The sequence below is a fragment of the Staurois parvus genome, unplaced genomic scaffold, assembly GCF_062004578.1.
Source record: "Staurois parvus isolate SC_StPar_1 unplaced genomic scaffold, SC_StPar_1.0 ptg000089l, whole genome shotgun sequence".
In the NCBI taxonomy this organism is placed as follows: domain Eukaryota; kingdom Metazoa; phylum Chordata; class Amphibia; order Anura; family Ranidae; genus Staurois; species Staurois parvus.
The window spans coordinates 2596854-2613711 of NW_028317885.1; the positions used below are offsets into that span (position 1 = coordinate 2596854).

The 16858-nt window shown below is 41.0% G+C and overlaps 1 protein-coding gene across 1 annotated transcript in view; it reads right to left on the reverse strand.

Moving 5' to 3' along the window:
- GALK2 (galactokinase 2) overlaps window positions 1-16858 on the reverse strand; it is a 289559-nt gene that overhangs the window by 178019 nt on the left and 94682 nt on the right. The window contains exon 5 of the mRNA XM_089670313.1: window positions 12459-12605. Within this exon, the coding sequence (XP_089526439.1) occupies window positions 12459-12605 (147 nt within the window). The remainder of the gene's footprint in view (window positions 1-12458; window positions 12606-16858) is intronic.

Here is a 16858-nt window from a genome sequence, read left to right on the forward strand (position 1 = left end):
TATAATAATAATAATATTTACAGGGAGTAAATGCCACCATGTCATTACAGATAATCTGTCAGCTCCTCCCCCAGACTAATAACCATTGGTGACCACTTCCCTCATGCTAATGACTATTTTCAACTCTACCTACCCAAATAATGAGTATCCTTTACCCACCTATCCTCCCAAACACCCTCTGCAATTCTTACTGTATCCAATTTTATTGCCATTTGCCTTTCCACCACACAATGGAGGAGAAGGATCTGGGGATTCTGGTAGATCACAAGCTTAATAATGGCATGCAATGCCAAGCTGCGGTTTCTAAAGCGAGCAAAATCATCTCTTGTATTAAAAGCGGTATAGACTCCAGAGAGAGAGATATAATTTTACCCCTGTACAAATCATTAGTAAGACCTCATCTGGAATATGCAGTTCAGTTTTGGGCACCAATTCACAAAAAGAACATTGGGGAACTGGAGAAAGTACAGAGAAGGGCATCCAAACTGATAAGAGGCATGGAGGAGCTCAGCTATGAGGAAAGATTAGAGGAACTGAATGTATTCTCTCTTGAGAAGAGGAGATTAAGGGGGGATATGATCAACATGTATAAATACATCCGTGGTTCATATAGTGAACTCAGTGTAGAGTTATTCACCCTGAGGTCACTACAGAGTACAAGGGGGCACTCTTTATGTCCGGAGGAAAATAAATGTAATCTTCAAACATGGAAAGGTTTCTTCACAATGAGAGCTGTGAAAATGTGGAATAGACTCCCTCAAGAGTTGGTTCTGGCCAACTCAGTGGGTTGCTTTAAAAAAGTCCTGGATTCTTTCTTGGATACACAGAATATAACTGGATACTAACATTTATAGGTAAAGTTGATCCAGGAATATCCGATTGCCTCTCAGGGGATCAGGAAGGAATCTTTTTCCCTGCAGGAGCAAATTAAATCATGCTTTGCTGGGTTTTTTTGCCTTCCTCTGGATCAACTGTGAGTATAGGATTATAACTTTTTTTTTTTAATGGTTGAACTGGATGGACTTTTGTCTTTTTTCAGCCAGACTAACTATGTAACTATGTAACAATACTGGAAAACACATCAAATTGGTGTCCACCCACTATCTGCTTCCCCACAGCAATGGGCAGGACATCTTGCACCAAAATAAAAAAAAAAGTACCTTTATCCCGCCCCAGCTGATGAGCACCTGTCCCCCCCACACACACGATATTGAGGGCGTACAATCTTATTATTGTGATAAATGTGTTCACAATTCACTCTTACTATTTTCCTCACAGAAATAACACAGAGATTTGAACAAAGTTCAGTATTAAACTGGGCCCCGGTTTGTCATAATAAGTAAACAAAAATGGAGTCCAGTGATCAAAGTCTACACATTGTCTTTCAGTTATTAGTTTTATTTTGCTAAACCAAATACTGCCCTTAGTAAACAGTTAAACTAGCAGGTTTTAAGAGATTGACTTAAGGCTAAGACTATATTCCATCCATAATAGCAATGATTTTTCCAAGTTGCAGTTGCAGACAGCTGGAGGAAGTGTGCAGTTAAGCTTCAGGTCCTGCTCAATCATTTGTTTTACATATATCTAATGCAATGACAACATTGTTTGCACTCTACTAATTTTACATTTTGTTGTTTTAAGAGTTGAGCTTGGAGAATATCAATCAGTTTGCTGGCAGGCTCATACAAATAACTGAGACTTCCAGCCCACTTTTGTTTAAACATGTATCAGATCTCGGGCTTGCATAACCATAAATCTTTCTGAAACTAAGATATTAACCTGTTGGCGACAATGACAGCACCACAACGGTTATTGAACGGCAGCATGTAAAAGATGAAAAAGATGAAGGTCTGTGGTTTTGGCTGCGTACTTTACCTGCATTTCAATACAACCACTTTCTCAGCTGTCTAATTCAGAAGCTGCATAAGGACAAGGATGTTAATATCTATGCAGAATGCTAAGCAGAATGGTGCAGCATGGGGGTTATATGGCACAAGTGTCCAGCACATAAAAGGGATCAACGTGAACAGTTTGCTATGATGCTCAGTATGCCAAAAAATGAAAATCTTCCCTCTCTATTGTTTCCTTTTAATATAATTTTGTAATGCGTGGTATATTTAACATTAACAATGTAGGTTTTGCTTTATCTGTGCAAGGCAATCACAGACTTTATCATAAAAAATTTCATCAGAGGGGTCACCAGCAGGAGGAAGGAGGTCCTGATTCCCCTATATAGATCTTTAGTTAGACCTCATCTAGAATACGGTGTCCAGTTTTGGAGACCTCACTTACAAAAAGATATTGATAAGATAGAATGAGTCCAGAGACAGGTAACAAAAATTGTGAAAGGTCTGGGGGATAAAACATATGAAGCGCGAATTCAGGAACTTAACATGTACAGTCTGGAGGAAAGAAGGGAAAGGGGAGACATGACTGAAACCTTAAAATACATCAAGGGGGTGAATAAGTTTCAGGAGGGCAGGATTTTCAACAAGAAACCAAAATCAAGAACACGGGGGACATGAGCCTAAACTAACTGGAGGAAAGTTTTTTTTTGGGGGGGGGGATGTTATGTGCTTGTGGGGAAAAAATTTATTTTTTTGCAATAAACAAAAACATTTTTTTTTAGGTGACATTTTAAAGACCCTGGATGTCTCCTCTGGTCTGCACTAGATGTATTGCAATGCAAATCGCATTTGAATACTTGTATCCCCGGCTATTCTAGTCGGAGAAAGTGACAGCCGTGACCTGGAAGTGACGTCATACACGTCGCCTTCCGAGTCAAAGAAAGAGGTGGAGGAGAGCTGATGTTAAAGCCTAAGATTATCTCAAATCAAAAACATAAAATCAGCACAAGGGTCATAATTTACAGTTATCATGCGGTGTCTCTTGTGCTGATTCTTCTTCTCCTAAGAAAAATCTTCCTCCATCCTGTCCCCCACACCACCCAAACCTCTGCCGTAATCTTCTGGTGCTGCGGGGGTTAATACAATTAAAGGGCTGTCAGGGCTTCTCATGAAGAGAGTTTGACTATGCCCAGCCTTTCTGGCAGATCTGCCATTCATAGATTCACTACAGCTTCTTTGAATGGCAAAGGATCTTGGCACGAGGAACAGCGGATGACTTATAGCTCCTGTGAATGGCAGATCTAGCAGGAAATGGCAGTTACAGTCAAGCTCTCCGGATGAGAGCTCCTGACAGCCCTTTAGTTGTATTAACCCCTGTCGCACCAGGAGATTAAAGTGGCGGTAGTGGGATTGGGGGATCTGGAGAAGAAGAGAGGAAGATTTCAACTAAAAGAAGAAGAATCAGCACAAGGGACACATCATACTAACTGTAAATGATGTCCATAGTGCAGATTTTTTTCTTTTAATTCTGTATCTAAGCGTATGTAACAGAACAGAAAAGTATGACATGACATCACATTCTTAGTGACAGACAACAGTGATAAAAGGATATATGTATACACACAAAAATTATCACCCCAAAACAGCCAGATGCACCTATTTCCACCACGTTAATTGTAATAACCAAAATCTTAACTCCTTGGCGCTGAGCGTGCGCAAATATGTGGCCTCGTAACGGCTGGGCCTTGGTTCCACGGTACCGCATATTTGCGTACCCAATGTAAACAAAAGATGTGTAGAGAGAGCACACCCTGAGTGCTCCCAGCACATTTACCAGCACGTTTACGGAAAGGTCTTGATTGCTACTTGCCATTGAGAGCTTTCTGATCATGTGACTGCCGTGACAGCCAATCACGGCGGTCACGTGACTCTAAACCCAGCCCTGCCTCCCAGTGTTGCAAACCCCTTAAAGAGTCAGGAGCCACCGTCGCCAAGGGGTTAAGGTAGAAACACTTTTATAGAAATATGCCAGAGTGTAGTGGAACACATGTAGGGGAACATGACGTACATGGACATACCGAGAAAATAGTACAGCCGACAGGCACGTTACTGCCAGAGGGAAAGAGATAAGTGTTCTTTGTGCATATTTTTATGTTTTTGAGTTTAGCTAAACTTTTTAGGCTTTAGCATTCTGTAAATTTTCAAAGCTGTGAAGAGTCTCAGTAGACTATAACAACTTACATTTATAGTTATATATATAGTTTAGAACTGCAACATTTCAGCAATTAAGTAGTTAGTAACAAATCAAAAGCAAAAAATAAAACTGCAATTACATATGTTTTGACATATACATTTACAGGAAATATGTGTGTCAGCTTCTTGTTCTTTGAAGCTCAGAATGTCTGCATTCTAACATGATCCTGAAAGGGTATACTCACTTGTAGCAAAAGGAAACCAAACAATTAAAGGATTATCTAGAGACACAACAACATTAAAATAAAACTCCTTTGTGCTGACTGCTGGGCACTGTTACATGTTGTCAAAGACAGAGATAAAGCAAATAGATCCACCCCTCTCACAAAAATGGGAACAAGGAGTGTATTTATTTACTGCACTCTCATTCCAAAGAGACATTTAAAAAGATCAAGTAACATAATCAGCCCCCAAAACTAGGTTAAAGTAACATTATAACCCCTGCAGGACTAGACATATTTCCTCACTCGCTGCTAAATGCTTATGTCATGCAAGAAGGTGTTTCATGGGAATAAAATTAGCTTTTCATAGAAAGCACAACACTGCTTTGCCATGTTCCATCAGTTTGTTAAAATGATGTTGATATGCCTTGCATAATAACCACACACCTAATAATATTGTACTTTACATGAGAGGCTCTATACACCACTTTCACCTTAATTCATAGTCAATCAATATTATAATGAGCCCATCATTTATTAATTCAGCTGTATAAATGCTATACCATTGGCCACATAAAATAAGATTTTGCTATGGTCTGCCTAACCTAAAGCTGAATACTAAGTATGATCCTAATTGCCTAGCTTCATTGGACCAGCTTGGCACAATGTAAGTAAGCAAATTTCACAACCGACCGTACAGAACAAAAAATCTCCAACGCATAAGTCCTGATTCAGTGTAGAAGCAAATAATCACACATAGTCTTGCTGGCCTCAAGGACTGGGGATGTCCCGTGATCACTACAAGAAAAGGAAAAAAGAGAGCGCACCAACCTAGTGCATTATCTTAAAGATTTTTATTGTAAAAAAGGGAAAATACTACTCACAAGCATAAAAAAAAGCACACTTCAAGCCACACATCCGTGGCCAGATACAACAGTCTTCTAGACTAAGGAGGGACCAGGGTCCCTTAAGGCTGACACGTTTCGAAGGATGTCCTTCTTCCTCAGAGCCTAGCAGCAAATGGTCATTCAGACAATTTTGTAATCTAATGCATTAAATATTAACCACTTGTCCTCCAGAGGATTTACCCCCCTTCCTGACTAGGCCATTTTTTGTGATACGGTGCTGCGTTACTTTGACAATTGTGCGGTCATGCAATGCTGCACCCAAATTAAATTTACATCCTTTTTTTCCCCACAAATAGAACTTTCTTTAAGTGGTATTTAATCGCCTGTGCGTTTTTTATTTTTTGCACTATAAACAAATTCGACAATTTTGAGAAAAAAACCAATGTTTTTGACTTTTTGCTATTAACCACTTGCCTACCAGGCACTTATACCCCCTTAGCTACCAGGCCAATTTTCAGCTTTCAGCGCTGCCGCACTTTGATTGACAATTGCGCGGTCATGCAACATTGTACCCATATGAAATTTTGATCATTTTTTTTCTCACAAATAAAGCTTTCTTTTGGTGGTATTTAATCGCCACTGGGCGCTTTACTTTTTGCGCTATAAATAAAAAAAGTGCAAAAAATTTGAAAAAAAAAAAGTTTCTTTGTTTCCATTATAAAATTTTTCAAACAGGTAATTTTTCTCCTTCACTGATGTGCGTTGATGAGGCAGCACTGATGGGCACTGATAGGCGGCACTGATGGGCACTGATAGGCAGTACTAATGAGGTGGCACTGATAGACAGCACTAATGAGGTGTCACGGATAGGCGGCACTAATATGCAGCACTGATAGGTGACACTGATGATGGGTACTGATAGACGGCACTGACTGGCATCACTGCTGGGCACTGACTGGCGGCACTGACTGGCACAACCGCTGGGCACTGACTGGTGGCACTGACTGGCACCACTGCTGGGCTGCACTGGTGGGTGGCACTGGTGGGCAGCACTGGTGGGTGGGCACAGGTGGGTGGCACTGGTGGGCACAGGTGGGTGGCACTGCTGGGCACAGGTAGGTGGCACTGCTGGGCAGAGGTGTGTGACACTGCAGAGTGGCACAAAAGGGTGCACTGCTGGGCACAGGTGGGTGCACTGCTGGGCACAGGCGGGTGATCTGCTGGGCACAGGTGGGCGGAGCTAGTGCGCGCACTGCTGGGCACAGGTGGGCGGAACTTGAGGGTGGCACTGCTGGGCACCGATCATCAGGGCACTGATCATCAGTGCCCTGATGATCGGTGCCGATCCTCGCTCTGACAACTGTCGGTTCTTGGCAGTACTTTCCTCACGATCTGACAGCATGAGGAAAGTGCAGCCGAGAACCGGCACTTGCATTTCCCTGTGATCAGCGTGTCATTGGACACCGCTGATCATGTGGTAAAAGGCCGCTGTGATTGGCCTTTTACCACATCACGTGATCACGGAGATCGCCGGGTGCGCGCCCCCTGGGGCGTGCAGGAGAGCGCGTTCTGGGAGGACGTCATATGACGTCCACCCAGAACTGGCCGGCCGCAGTGCAGCCGTCATTCGGCTATCTGCGGTCGGCAACTAGTTAAACATGTCCAGTAAAAAAATTTTAAAAAACAAATTTCAGCATAAAGTTAGGACAAAATGTATTCTGCTACATGTCTTTGCTAAAAAAATCCCAATGCGTATAAATTAATTGATTTACGTGAAAGTTATAGCATTGACAAATAGCGGTATAGATACTGGGATTTTTTTTTTTACTAGTAATGGTGGCGATCAGCAACTTATAGCGGGGCGGCAGGACTACGGCGGCAATTCTGACACTGGGCGGAACTGACTTGGTGTCACTGACATCCCCAGTGACACCAATACAGTGATCAGCGCTAATAAAAAGCACTGACACTGTACTAATGGCACTGGGCATGAAAGGGGTTAACATCTGGGGTGATCAAAAGGTTAACTGAGTGCTGTTTCACAATAGGGGCTGTGTGTGTGTTTCACTATAATTACACTGCTTTGTATGGCTCTGCTACAAAGCAGTGTGCAGAAGCTGAAAGGGAAGAGATCTGTATTGTTTACTTACAGGTCTCTCCCCCATGGGAGATACTCGGCGATCACCGGGTGTGGAAAAGGAGAGAGGAGGAGAGGAACACCCTAACTCTCGGGCAGTATACTTAATATAAGGGATGTACCAATGCAATATGCCAAATGGCAAGCTAAAGGATAAACGGACACTATAATATTGTGCTTAAGTACAGTGGAAGCATAGAGTGTTAGAAATATGAGTCATGAACCTAACCTGATGTTTAACTGGTTTGCTTTTATCTGTAAGTTTACAATGAGGAGATAGTGTCTTGTCATAGTTTAACATATATTCGTTGTATGCATCTTCTATATGGGAATCATCATACCCTCTCTCTCTCTGAACTTCTTTTTCAGTATGCTACTTTGCTTCTAATAGTTCTTTTTTTCTGGTGCACGTTCTCCGTAATGTACAAAATTGGCTATAGGGCAAGTTATATATCTATCTCGGGTCGTGGCTACTCATGGCGTGTAAGTATGAATTACCTCCACTAGGTTTAAAATGGGTTTTAGAGTAGATGATCTCTTCTGGGTCTGTTCTAAGATCCAGGTAAAAAAAGACCACACTTTCTTCATCTACTACATGGGTGAAAGTAATCCCATACAGGTTGTTGGCACAATACTCGCGAAAACCACTGGGCTCTTTATCTGTTCTGTCCCAGATAATCAAGATGTCATCTATATATCTGGCATAGAGGACCAGGTTTATCCATAGGAATTATTCCTCAATATGAAGAAATTATCCCATGAAGAGATTTGCATAACTAAGAGCAAACCTGGCCCCCATTGCAGTACCCTTGCTTTGTTGAAAATATTCTCCCAAGAATGAGAAATAGTTATGTGTACGCGTGAATTATGTGCTGGATTAAACATCCCATCTTCCATCGGGTAATATTGGATGGCTCTAAGACCATGTTCATGTGCTATAGTTGTATATAAAGAAGCCATGTCTAGCGATAGCCATCTATAACCAGGTTGCCACTGATAGTAGGATAACATTTCTAACATATGACTTGAGACTCTGATGAAGGATGGAAGGTTGGTAACAATATCCTGTAAGAAGAAATCTATATAACATCCCCAATTTCTAGTAAGACTATCAATGCCGGCTATAATAGGTCTTCCTGGTGGATTTGTGACGCTCTTATGTACCTTAGGGATGTGATAAAAATGGGGTGTGACTGGGTGTTTTCTAAAAAGAAAATAATATTCATTGTTGGTGAGCACCTTGTTACTTAGGCCTAGATCTAGCAGCTGTTCGAGTTCTTTAGTGTATGTCACTGTAAGATCTTTAATCAGTTTTAAATATGTATCTATCTCCCAACAACCTTCTTGCTTCATTCACATAATTTTCCTTGTTCTGTATCACTAAGCTACCCCCCTTTGTCTGCCTGTCTTCTGACAACCTTCTTTCTTTTTTATTACTTGAAGAGCTGAGGTTCTGGACCATATTTTTGAACTTATTGAACACTACCTCATAAAAGGTAGGAATAAAGTTCCCTTTAGCCAAATGGCGAAAGAACTTAGAGGGGGGTCTAAAGGTGGTATGTATCATTTTATTGCCTACCATAGTATCTGTATCTAATGCCTCTGATGGGTATACCATATGGTCACCCCATTAGCCCTTCTTGATAGTGTTCCTCTAGGATTTCTAAGGCTGGGTCATCATTAGCAATGACAATGGAAGACTCTAATTCTGTTGTTTCATCACTACTCTTAAATTCTTCCTTTAGAGCAAAATATCTTTTGATGGTGAGGTTCTTGATGAACTTATTAAAATCAACAAATAGTTCAAAAAGGATGGGTGTGCTCGGCGTGGCAAAATTGAGACTTTGTCACAGAAGATCTAGTTATGTTTCTGAAAAGACTGAATGAGACAGATCGTAAATTTTGATGGTAGAATACTCCTTATTTACACTCTGCCTCTTTTTGTGTCTCTTGCTACCTCTTCTACCTCGTCTTGTCTTTCCTCTCTTTTCCTGACATTCTTTCCAAACTTTCTGCAGATGATACATTTTCAAGAGAGCTTGCTCTTTTGAAAAACAACAGACTTACTGGCTGGATCTCCAGATGAAAATAGAAGATGGAATGCCTAACTCCAAAGACATGCTGGTAGCTGTCTTTGGAGTTAGGCATCAGCTCCTGTCTAAATTGGTCCTAGTATATGTATGAATATAAGTTAGGGACATTAGATTGTAAGCTTCTTGAAAGGTAGGGACTGATCTTTTTCCCATTAAAGACTTTTCATGCCTTGTTCTGCCCTGTGTCTCTGTGGGAAGGCTTCTATCTTGGTAGATCAGTCAATCCGATAGGCTGTGTTTTCAGGATTTCCTTCACCTTGCACAGCTGCTTTAAACATCAATGACTCTGTAGTTTTGACAGGTATTTTATCTAAGGGAAATACCCAAAACATGGCCTGTTGGGGTACTGGAAGACTGAGGTTGGGAACCACTGTTGAAAGGAGCTGGGGTCTGCTTCCTTATGTCAGAGCTGCCTCCCTGATCACTGGTGATCTGTTGAGTGATGGAGAAATAACTAAGCAGAAGGGGCAGAGTTGCAGAAAGCACAGATCTACAGGATGTAACAGAACCAGAGAAATATTTGTCTGCATGTTCTCAGGTACAGATTTCGCTCAGCGAGTAGCACAGTAGTGACATCTCCAAATCTTATGAGACTAGCAGTCAGAGGTACAGTGCCTTAGTTGATCACACACAGATATATGGCTATGAGGCTACAGGAGTGCCTAAACACAGCTAGTGCACTGGTATTATTTTGAGGAGAGATTCAAGGCAAAAGAAGATGAGGGAAACTGTAACATCACATTTAACAGTTTTCGATGTTCCCTACATCATATCAAAAATTTTAATTTTCCATTTCATGTTTTTTTGATGGTAGGTATTCATACACAGTACTGCCACTTGCTCACAATTTAAAACAACAGATTTACTGGTATCTTTCATATAAAGGTTAGTGGGGGTAGTCAAACAAATCAGATCTTTATGCCGCTGTGAAGAATTGTATATAGAGGCTAATATAGAGGCTAAGATATTTTGTATTGCAGCAATCCACCATGTACAGAGGTATAGTCAGTACAGAAGACATCTGTTGACAGTGTGAGAAATATATGCAAAACATGATAGTACAGTGCTTTCACAGGGGGTGAGGCAGGTCCCTCTATCAATGGACATATGTGAATGGGTGAGATTTCTTACTTCTGTTATTTAGGTGTTATGTTGTCTGCTATGCTATGTCGAGCTACAAAATGAAGTTACAATGAAAAAAGAGTCTTCTTGGTAATGCATAAGAATGGGATTATTAACGTTCAAAATTGTCAGTACAGTAATACCTACCCGCACTGCCCTTATCTTTTCAATTTCTTAGGGCACCCTCTGACTTCATAAGTCATATACTTGTAAAGAAGCAGTGTTCGTCCATTGTAAGACCAACTTTTTTTTTGCATAAAGGTACAGTAAGCAAGTAAACTGTTTTTTAGCACATCTCATTTCAATCTCTCCCAGAAGACCCAATAAGCATCTTCCTGTAGTAGACATATTAGGGATGGAAAAGTTGTCAGACATGAAGTCTGTGACTGCTAACCAAAATGGTCTGATTTTACCACCACTACTAATACAATACTGCTCATACATGGTTCAAATCTCGGCTGGTTCCTGCTGAACTGGCCGAGATTCGAACCATCTATGGACGGCTGAAACCAAAATGTATGTCTATGGGTGGGAAGATGTAAACAGATGATCATCCGTTTACACCCTCCTACATCCGTGTCCATTCAGATCTGTTTTTTTATATAGAAAAAGATTGTGTCCTTATCTATTTAGATGGATCTGGACTGATGTAAATGAATGTAAAGGGATGATATCCATTTTCGTCAAATCCATTTTTTAGAAACCATTTTTGTTTATACTTTTGTCACCTATGATTGGTTTCTGCAACAACTAAAACAGTGCAAAAACAGATGTAGACTGAACTCAACTTAACTGAAGTGAAACTGATGTAACTGAACTGAACCAAAGACGGATGTGCAAATTGATGTAACCTGAATCCGTATTCATCAGTTTGATGGAACTGATGAGACCCGTGTAAAAGGACCCATATGCAGCAAGTCAGCCTCAGCTCTATGACAAAAAGGCATGTCATGTTTACCCATTTTAAATAGTCTGGATGGTGTAATATAGACTCTGTGAAAGTTTCTAAGCTGAATAACCGTATCTTTAAATGAAATGACTGTGAAGAAATAAGAAATGGAAAATTCCCTCCAGTCTTGCTCATCAAGAGCTGACATATCTCTCAGCCATCGATCCCTTACTTTTTGAAGTTTAGAGTCTTGCTTCTGCATAAATGTAGAGTAATGACTTGAGACAAGTTTCATGTGGTTAGGCAAAAGTAGCATAGTTTTTAATGAGTTTCAAAGAGTAATTCTGTGAGAGTCAAAACTGGTCTACAGTGACAAGTCTTAAACGTAGATCTTTGAAATAGAACATATCTGGTAGGGCGCAAGTCTGTTTAGAGAGTTAAGATATTTTAATGCATTATTATTATTATACAGTATTTATAAAGCGCCAATAGTTCGCTCAGCGCTGTACATTACAAAGGGGGACAGAACATGTGACAGAACAATACCAATACAATGCAAACCATGAGGGGATTGAGGGCCCTGCTCTTTCAGGCTTACAATCTAGGAGGCAGGGGATGGTGGCACAGGAGGAGATAGCTGTGGGGGATGGAGTGGTAGGAAGAGTGTAGGAGGTCGGTCAAGTTAGCAGGGGGTGGTTTAGGCTTCCCTGAAGAGATGGGTTTTCAGGGTGCGCCTAAAGGAGAAGAGAGTAGGTGATAATCTGATGGGTTGGGGCAGGGAGTTCAAGAGGATGGGTGACACCCTGGAGAAGTCCTGGAGGCGGGCATGGGAGGAGGAGACCAGGGAACTAGAGAGAAGGAGGTCTTGTGAGGAGCGGAGTGTGCGCGCTGGGCGGCACTTTGATATTAGGTCAGTGATGTAGTTCGGGGCAGTGTGGTGGACGGCTTTGTACGTCAGTGTTAGGATTTTACCTTTAAGCAGACAATTAGGTACATTTTAGAAGTACTAACTGTGGAATTGTGTGTCTCTCTTAGTTCACATTGCCTAACACTACACAAGTTATTTCTTTTGGTGCTCCAAACCAAATACATTAGTTTAATTACTTACCTTTGACAGAGTCTTTCCATTTGCAACAAGAGTAGCAAGCCCTGCACAACACACCAAAGCACTTGAGCTTGATAAACCAGAACTTGCTGGGATGGTTCCATCCACTAAACAATTCATTCCTGTTGGGCTATTCAGACTGAAGTGGTCCTAGAAAAAGCAACACAAAAAAAAACACTGATCCAAAGAGCTAATCAGTACACTATAAACCATATAAAGCACATACACAAATGGGATAAACACTATTAAAATTAAAAATTACTTATTGGACAACATGTTTAAATTGGCTTACAGAGCAAACACTTGAATTATCCCTCTGTTATTTCCTCCTGCTAGCATGTTCCCTGTCAACACATGAATATGTAGGAGAGCGTAAATATCTCCATCTACAACTGCTAACCTTCCCTCTTCCAGATGAGTGCTTCCATTTAGGCTAGATTCACACTGAGCTTAGCGTTTTCAGGCCTTTTTGAGTGTTTTTTTTATCAGATTTGCAAATGTTGTAGGTATTTTCTCAGGCATTTTTCATTTAGGTGTTTCTTCTGTGGCCAACAGAAACCTGTGTGTCCTAGGCACATACAACAGGAAAACCAGAATCAAGCACATGGCTGCTATACAAAGAAGTTCTGTACTTTTCTCCTTGATCTGGGGAGCGGTGTAGCTGTCCCACCACTAGGACAGCAAATTTTGTCCCACTTCCTCCCAGGCCCTGGTGGTTCTTGCCCGGTTCTTATAATGGAGATCCCTGAGATCAAAGATGCAGGGATAGTCATATCTCAGTTTCCAGAAGAACATTCTCCTCAATTTTGATCACAAGATGTGTGTTTATAAGGTGTGGACTGATTCTAGAAAAGGTGAAGGGAGCTGCTGTTTTAGCTGAAAATGCCTGGAAAAAAACACTTGAAAAAAATGCTCATTTCTTGATGTTCAGGCGTTTCCCATTCAAGTCCATGGGTACAAAGATGCTAAAATCTGCCTAAAAAGTAGCGCATGTAGTTTAGTTTAGTTTAGTGTAGTTTTTGAGTGACAGGCATTTTGCTACCGGCGAAAAATGCTCAAATGTGAACAGGGGCCATTGAAATGAATGGGATTCTCCTTGATGAGTGTTTCTGAGCGTTCAAGTGTGAACGAGGCCTCAACGAATCTATAGGAGACTAATACCAAGAAAAATACAACTATTATTAGCAACAATTTATTAATACTTTAACTGCCAAGGCTGTATTACATATGTCATGGCTACAGCCTGTGATATACTGTATATTATACATTGATGCAGTCAAAGTAGGAGCCATGTCCTTGTGTTATTTTAACTCTAAAGACAGAAGCTATTTAGGTAATCACATCACATGGCATTCAAATAGGGGATCAGGCATTTAGTGGTATTAAAAAACTTACCAATTCTTTTATGTAAAACCTTTATCCCAAAAGGTTTGTCATAACTGCTCATTAAGTACTAGCTGGAGTTTGGCTTAAAGTGGTTTTAAAGGCAGGTTTTTTTTACCATAATGCATTCTAAGCATTAAGGTAAAAAAACCTTGTGGGTGCAGCTCCCCCCTCAGTCCCCCTAACACTTATCTTAGCCCCATCTCACTCCAGCGATGTGCATGAGAGCCGCGGCTCTCCTGGGTCTCTCTCTCCTCCTTGGCTCACATAGCAGTAGGAGCCATTGGCTCCTACATCTGTCAATTACAGTCATTGAGCCAATGAGGATGGAGCGGGGGGGGGGGGGAGACTGAATCACGCTCTGTGTGTGAATGGACAATGTCCATTCACAGAGCAGGAATCAGAAGCGAGGCTGCTTGAATCTCCCATAGCAAGAGGCTTGCTATTGGGGGCACCCAGCAGGGGGGGGGAGCCAGGATCACCAGCGGGGGACCCAAAAAGAGGAGGGCTGCTCTGTGCAAAACCACTACGAAAAGCAAGTATAACATGTTTGTTTTTTTATTTTTTTTAACTGCAACTTTGATAACACTGTTCAACAAATTTTTATTTTTTGCCAGTTTTGGAAACAAAAGGATCCATTTCTTAATGAATTTCACATTCTGAGTTCAAATATAACAATGAAATTTGTCAATTGGCTCTAGTTTTTCTGTAAACGGAAAGTTTTCTACTATAGGCGTAATGACTACATAATGCACAATAATTATATAGATAGATGTCTTTCCACAAATATAAAGCAAGTGATATTGACTACATAACAAAACCTAAATGGCATAATATATTGCATAGGATTACCAAGAAAAATTATAGCCATAAGCTAAGTTGAATCATTTTAATACTTAGGATTCTCACTAGTTTTGTCTTCAGTTTGTGTCGGTTTTGCTTCTCTTGGCTTTTCTCTTGTATTCGAGGAAAGGGCTATCTCTTACAACTGCACGTGACTACACGCTTCAGGTTCTTCCTCACTTGACTCAACCACGAAGGATTCTGGTGCTTTAGGAATTGGTAGCCCCTCTCCATGAGGAACTGAACGTATTGCCGATGGAATATTTGGATAGTGCACAGATAACTTTTTCTTCTTATTTAGCCCTTTTACAATTGGAGGCACCATACAAAAGTAACAATTACTAACATGATCTGTTGGCTCTCTCCAAATCATTGGCACAGCGAAAGGCATAGATGCCTTTTTTCCATTCAACCATTGCTCCAGTGCCGTCCCACAAGAATTGCAGCATATATGTGGTGCCCAGCTCTTGTCCTGGTCTCCTATCTTGCAGCCAAAATACAAGTTGTAGGCTTTCTTAATCATTCCTGTTATCCTCCTTTTTTGTGAGATAAAAGTTATTTCACCGCAGATATAGCAGAAATTATCTGCTTTATTCACACAAGTTCGAGGCATTACTGAGTAGCCTATATAAGCATAAAACGAAACGTAAAGACGCTGTCGAACTACAATCAGCTACAGATACTGCAGCTTTTATGCAGTGAAGTGATGCAATTAAAGGCTAATATTGCATCATCTCAGTATACATGCAATTTTCTATTAGTCACCAGTATCAATTGCGCAATATGCAGCTGAAGTTGCATCATAATTTTGAATGGCTTACGTCATTAGATGGGTGAATATATCATGGAAACTAGAGCCAATCAACATTTTTTAGGGTCATTTTCGTTTTCAGCACCCCAAAATCATGTAAGATTAGCTAATTTTATGCCCAAAACTTTTTACCTGTTGAACAGTGTAATCATTTTAAATTGTTATTGTATCTAAATCTGCTAGTGCATCTAACCTCCCTTCCCAAGAGTAACAATGCTGCTGTCCAAAGATCACCAGCTGAAAACAGCTTCGTCCTGAGTACTTCTTGGTTTACTGACAAAGAGGGGGTGCCTGTATCCCAGGTGTTGGGCACTCCTGACCCCTGCACAATCTGCACTACATACAGGTGAAGCTCAAAAATATTTGAATATCGTGCAAAAGTTAATTTATTTCAGTAATGCAACTTAAAAGGTGAAACTAATATATCAGTTAGACTCATTACAGGCAAAGTAAGATAGTTCAAGCTGTGATTTGTCATAATTGTGATGATTATGGCTTACAGCTCATGAAAACCCCAAATCCACAATCTCAGAATATTAGAATATTGTGAAAAGGTGCAATATTCTAGGCTCAAAGTGTCCCACTCTAATCAGCTAATTAAGCCATAACACCTGCAAAGGGTTCCTGAGCCTTTAAATGGTCTTTCAGTCTGGTTCAGTAGGAATCACAATCATGGGAAAGTCTGCTGACCTGACAGTTGTGCAGAAAACCACCATTGACACCCTCCATAAGGAGAGAAAGCCTCAAAAGGTAATTGCAAAAGAAGTTGGATGTTCCCAAAGTGCTGTATGAAAGCACATTAATAGAAAGTTATGTGGAAGGGAAAAGTATGGAAGAAACAGGTGCACACGCAGCAGGGATGACTGCAGCCTGGAGAGAATTGTCAGGAAAAGGCCATTCAAAAGTGTTGGGGACTTTCACAAGGAGTGGACTGAGGCTGGAGTCGGTGCATCAAGAGCCACCACACACAGACGGATCCCGGACATGGGCTTCAAATGTCGTATTCCTCTTGTCAAGCCGCTCCTGAACAACAAACAACATCAGAAGTGTCTTACCTGGGCTAAAGAAAAATAGACCTGGTCTGTTGCTCAGTGGTCCAAAGTCCTCTTTTCTGATGAGAGCAACTTTTGCATCTCATTTGGAAACCAAGGACCCAGAGTATGGAGGAAGAATGGAGAGGCACACACTGCAAGATGCTTGAAGTCCAGTGTGAAGTTTCCATAGTCTGTGTTGATTTGAGGAGCCATGTCATCTGCTGGTGTTTGTCCACTGTGCTTCATTAAGTCCAGGGTCAACGCAGCCGTCTACCAGGAGATTTTGGAGCACTTCATGCTTCCTTCCGCAGACGAGCTTTATGGGGATGCTG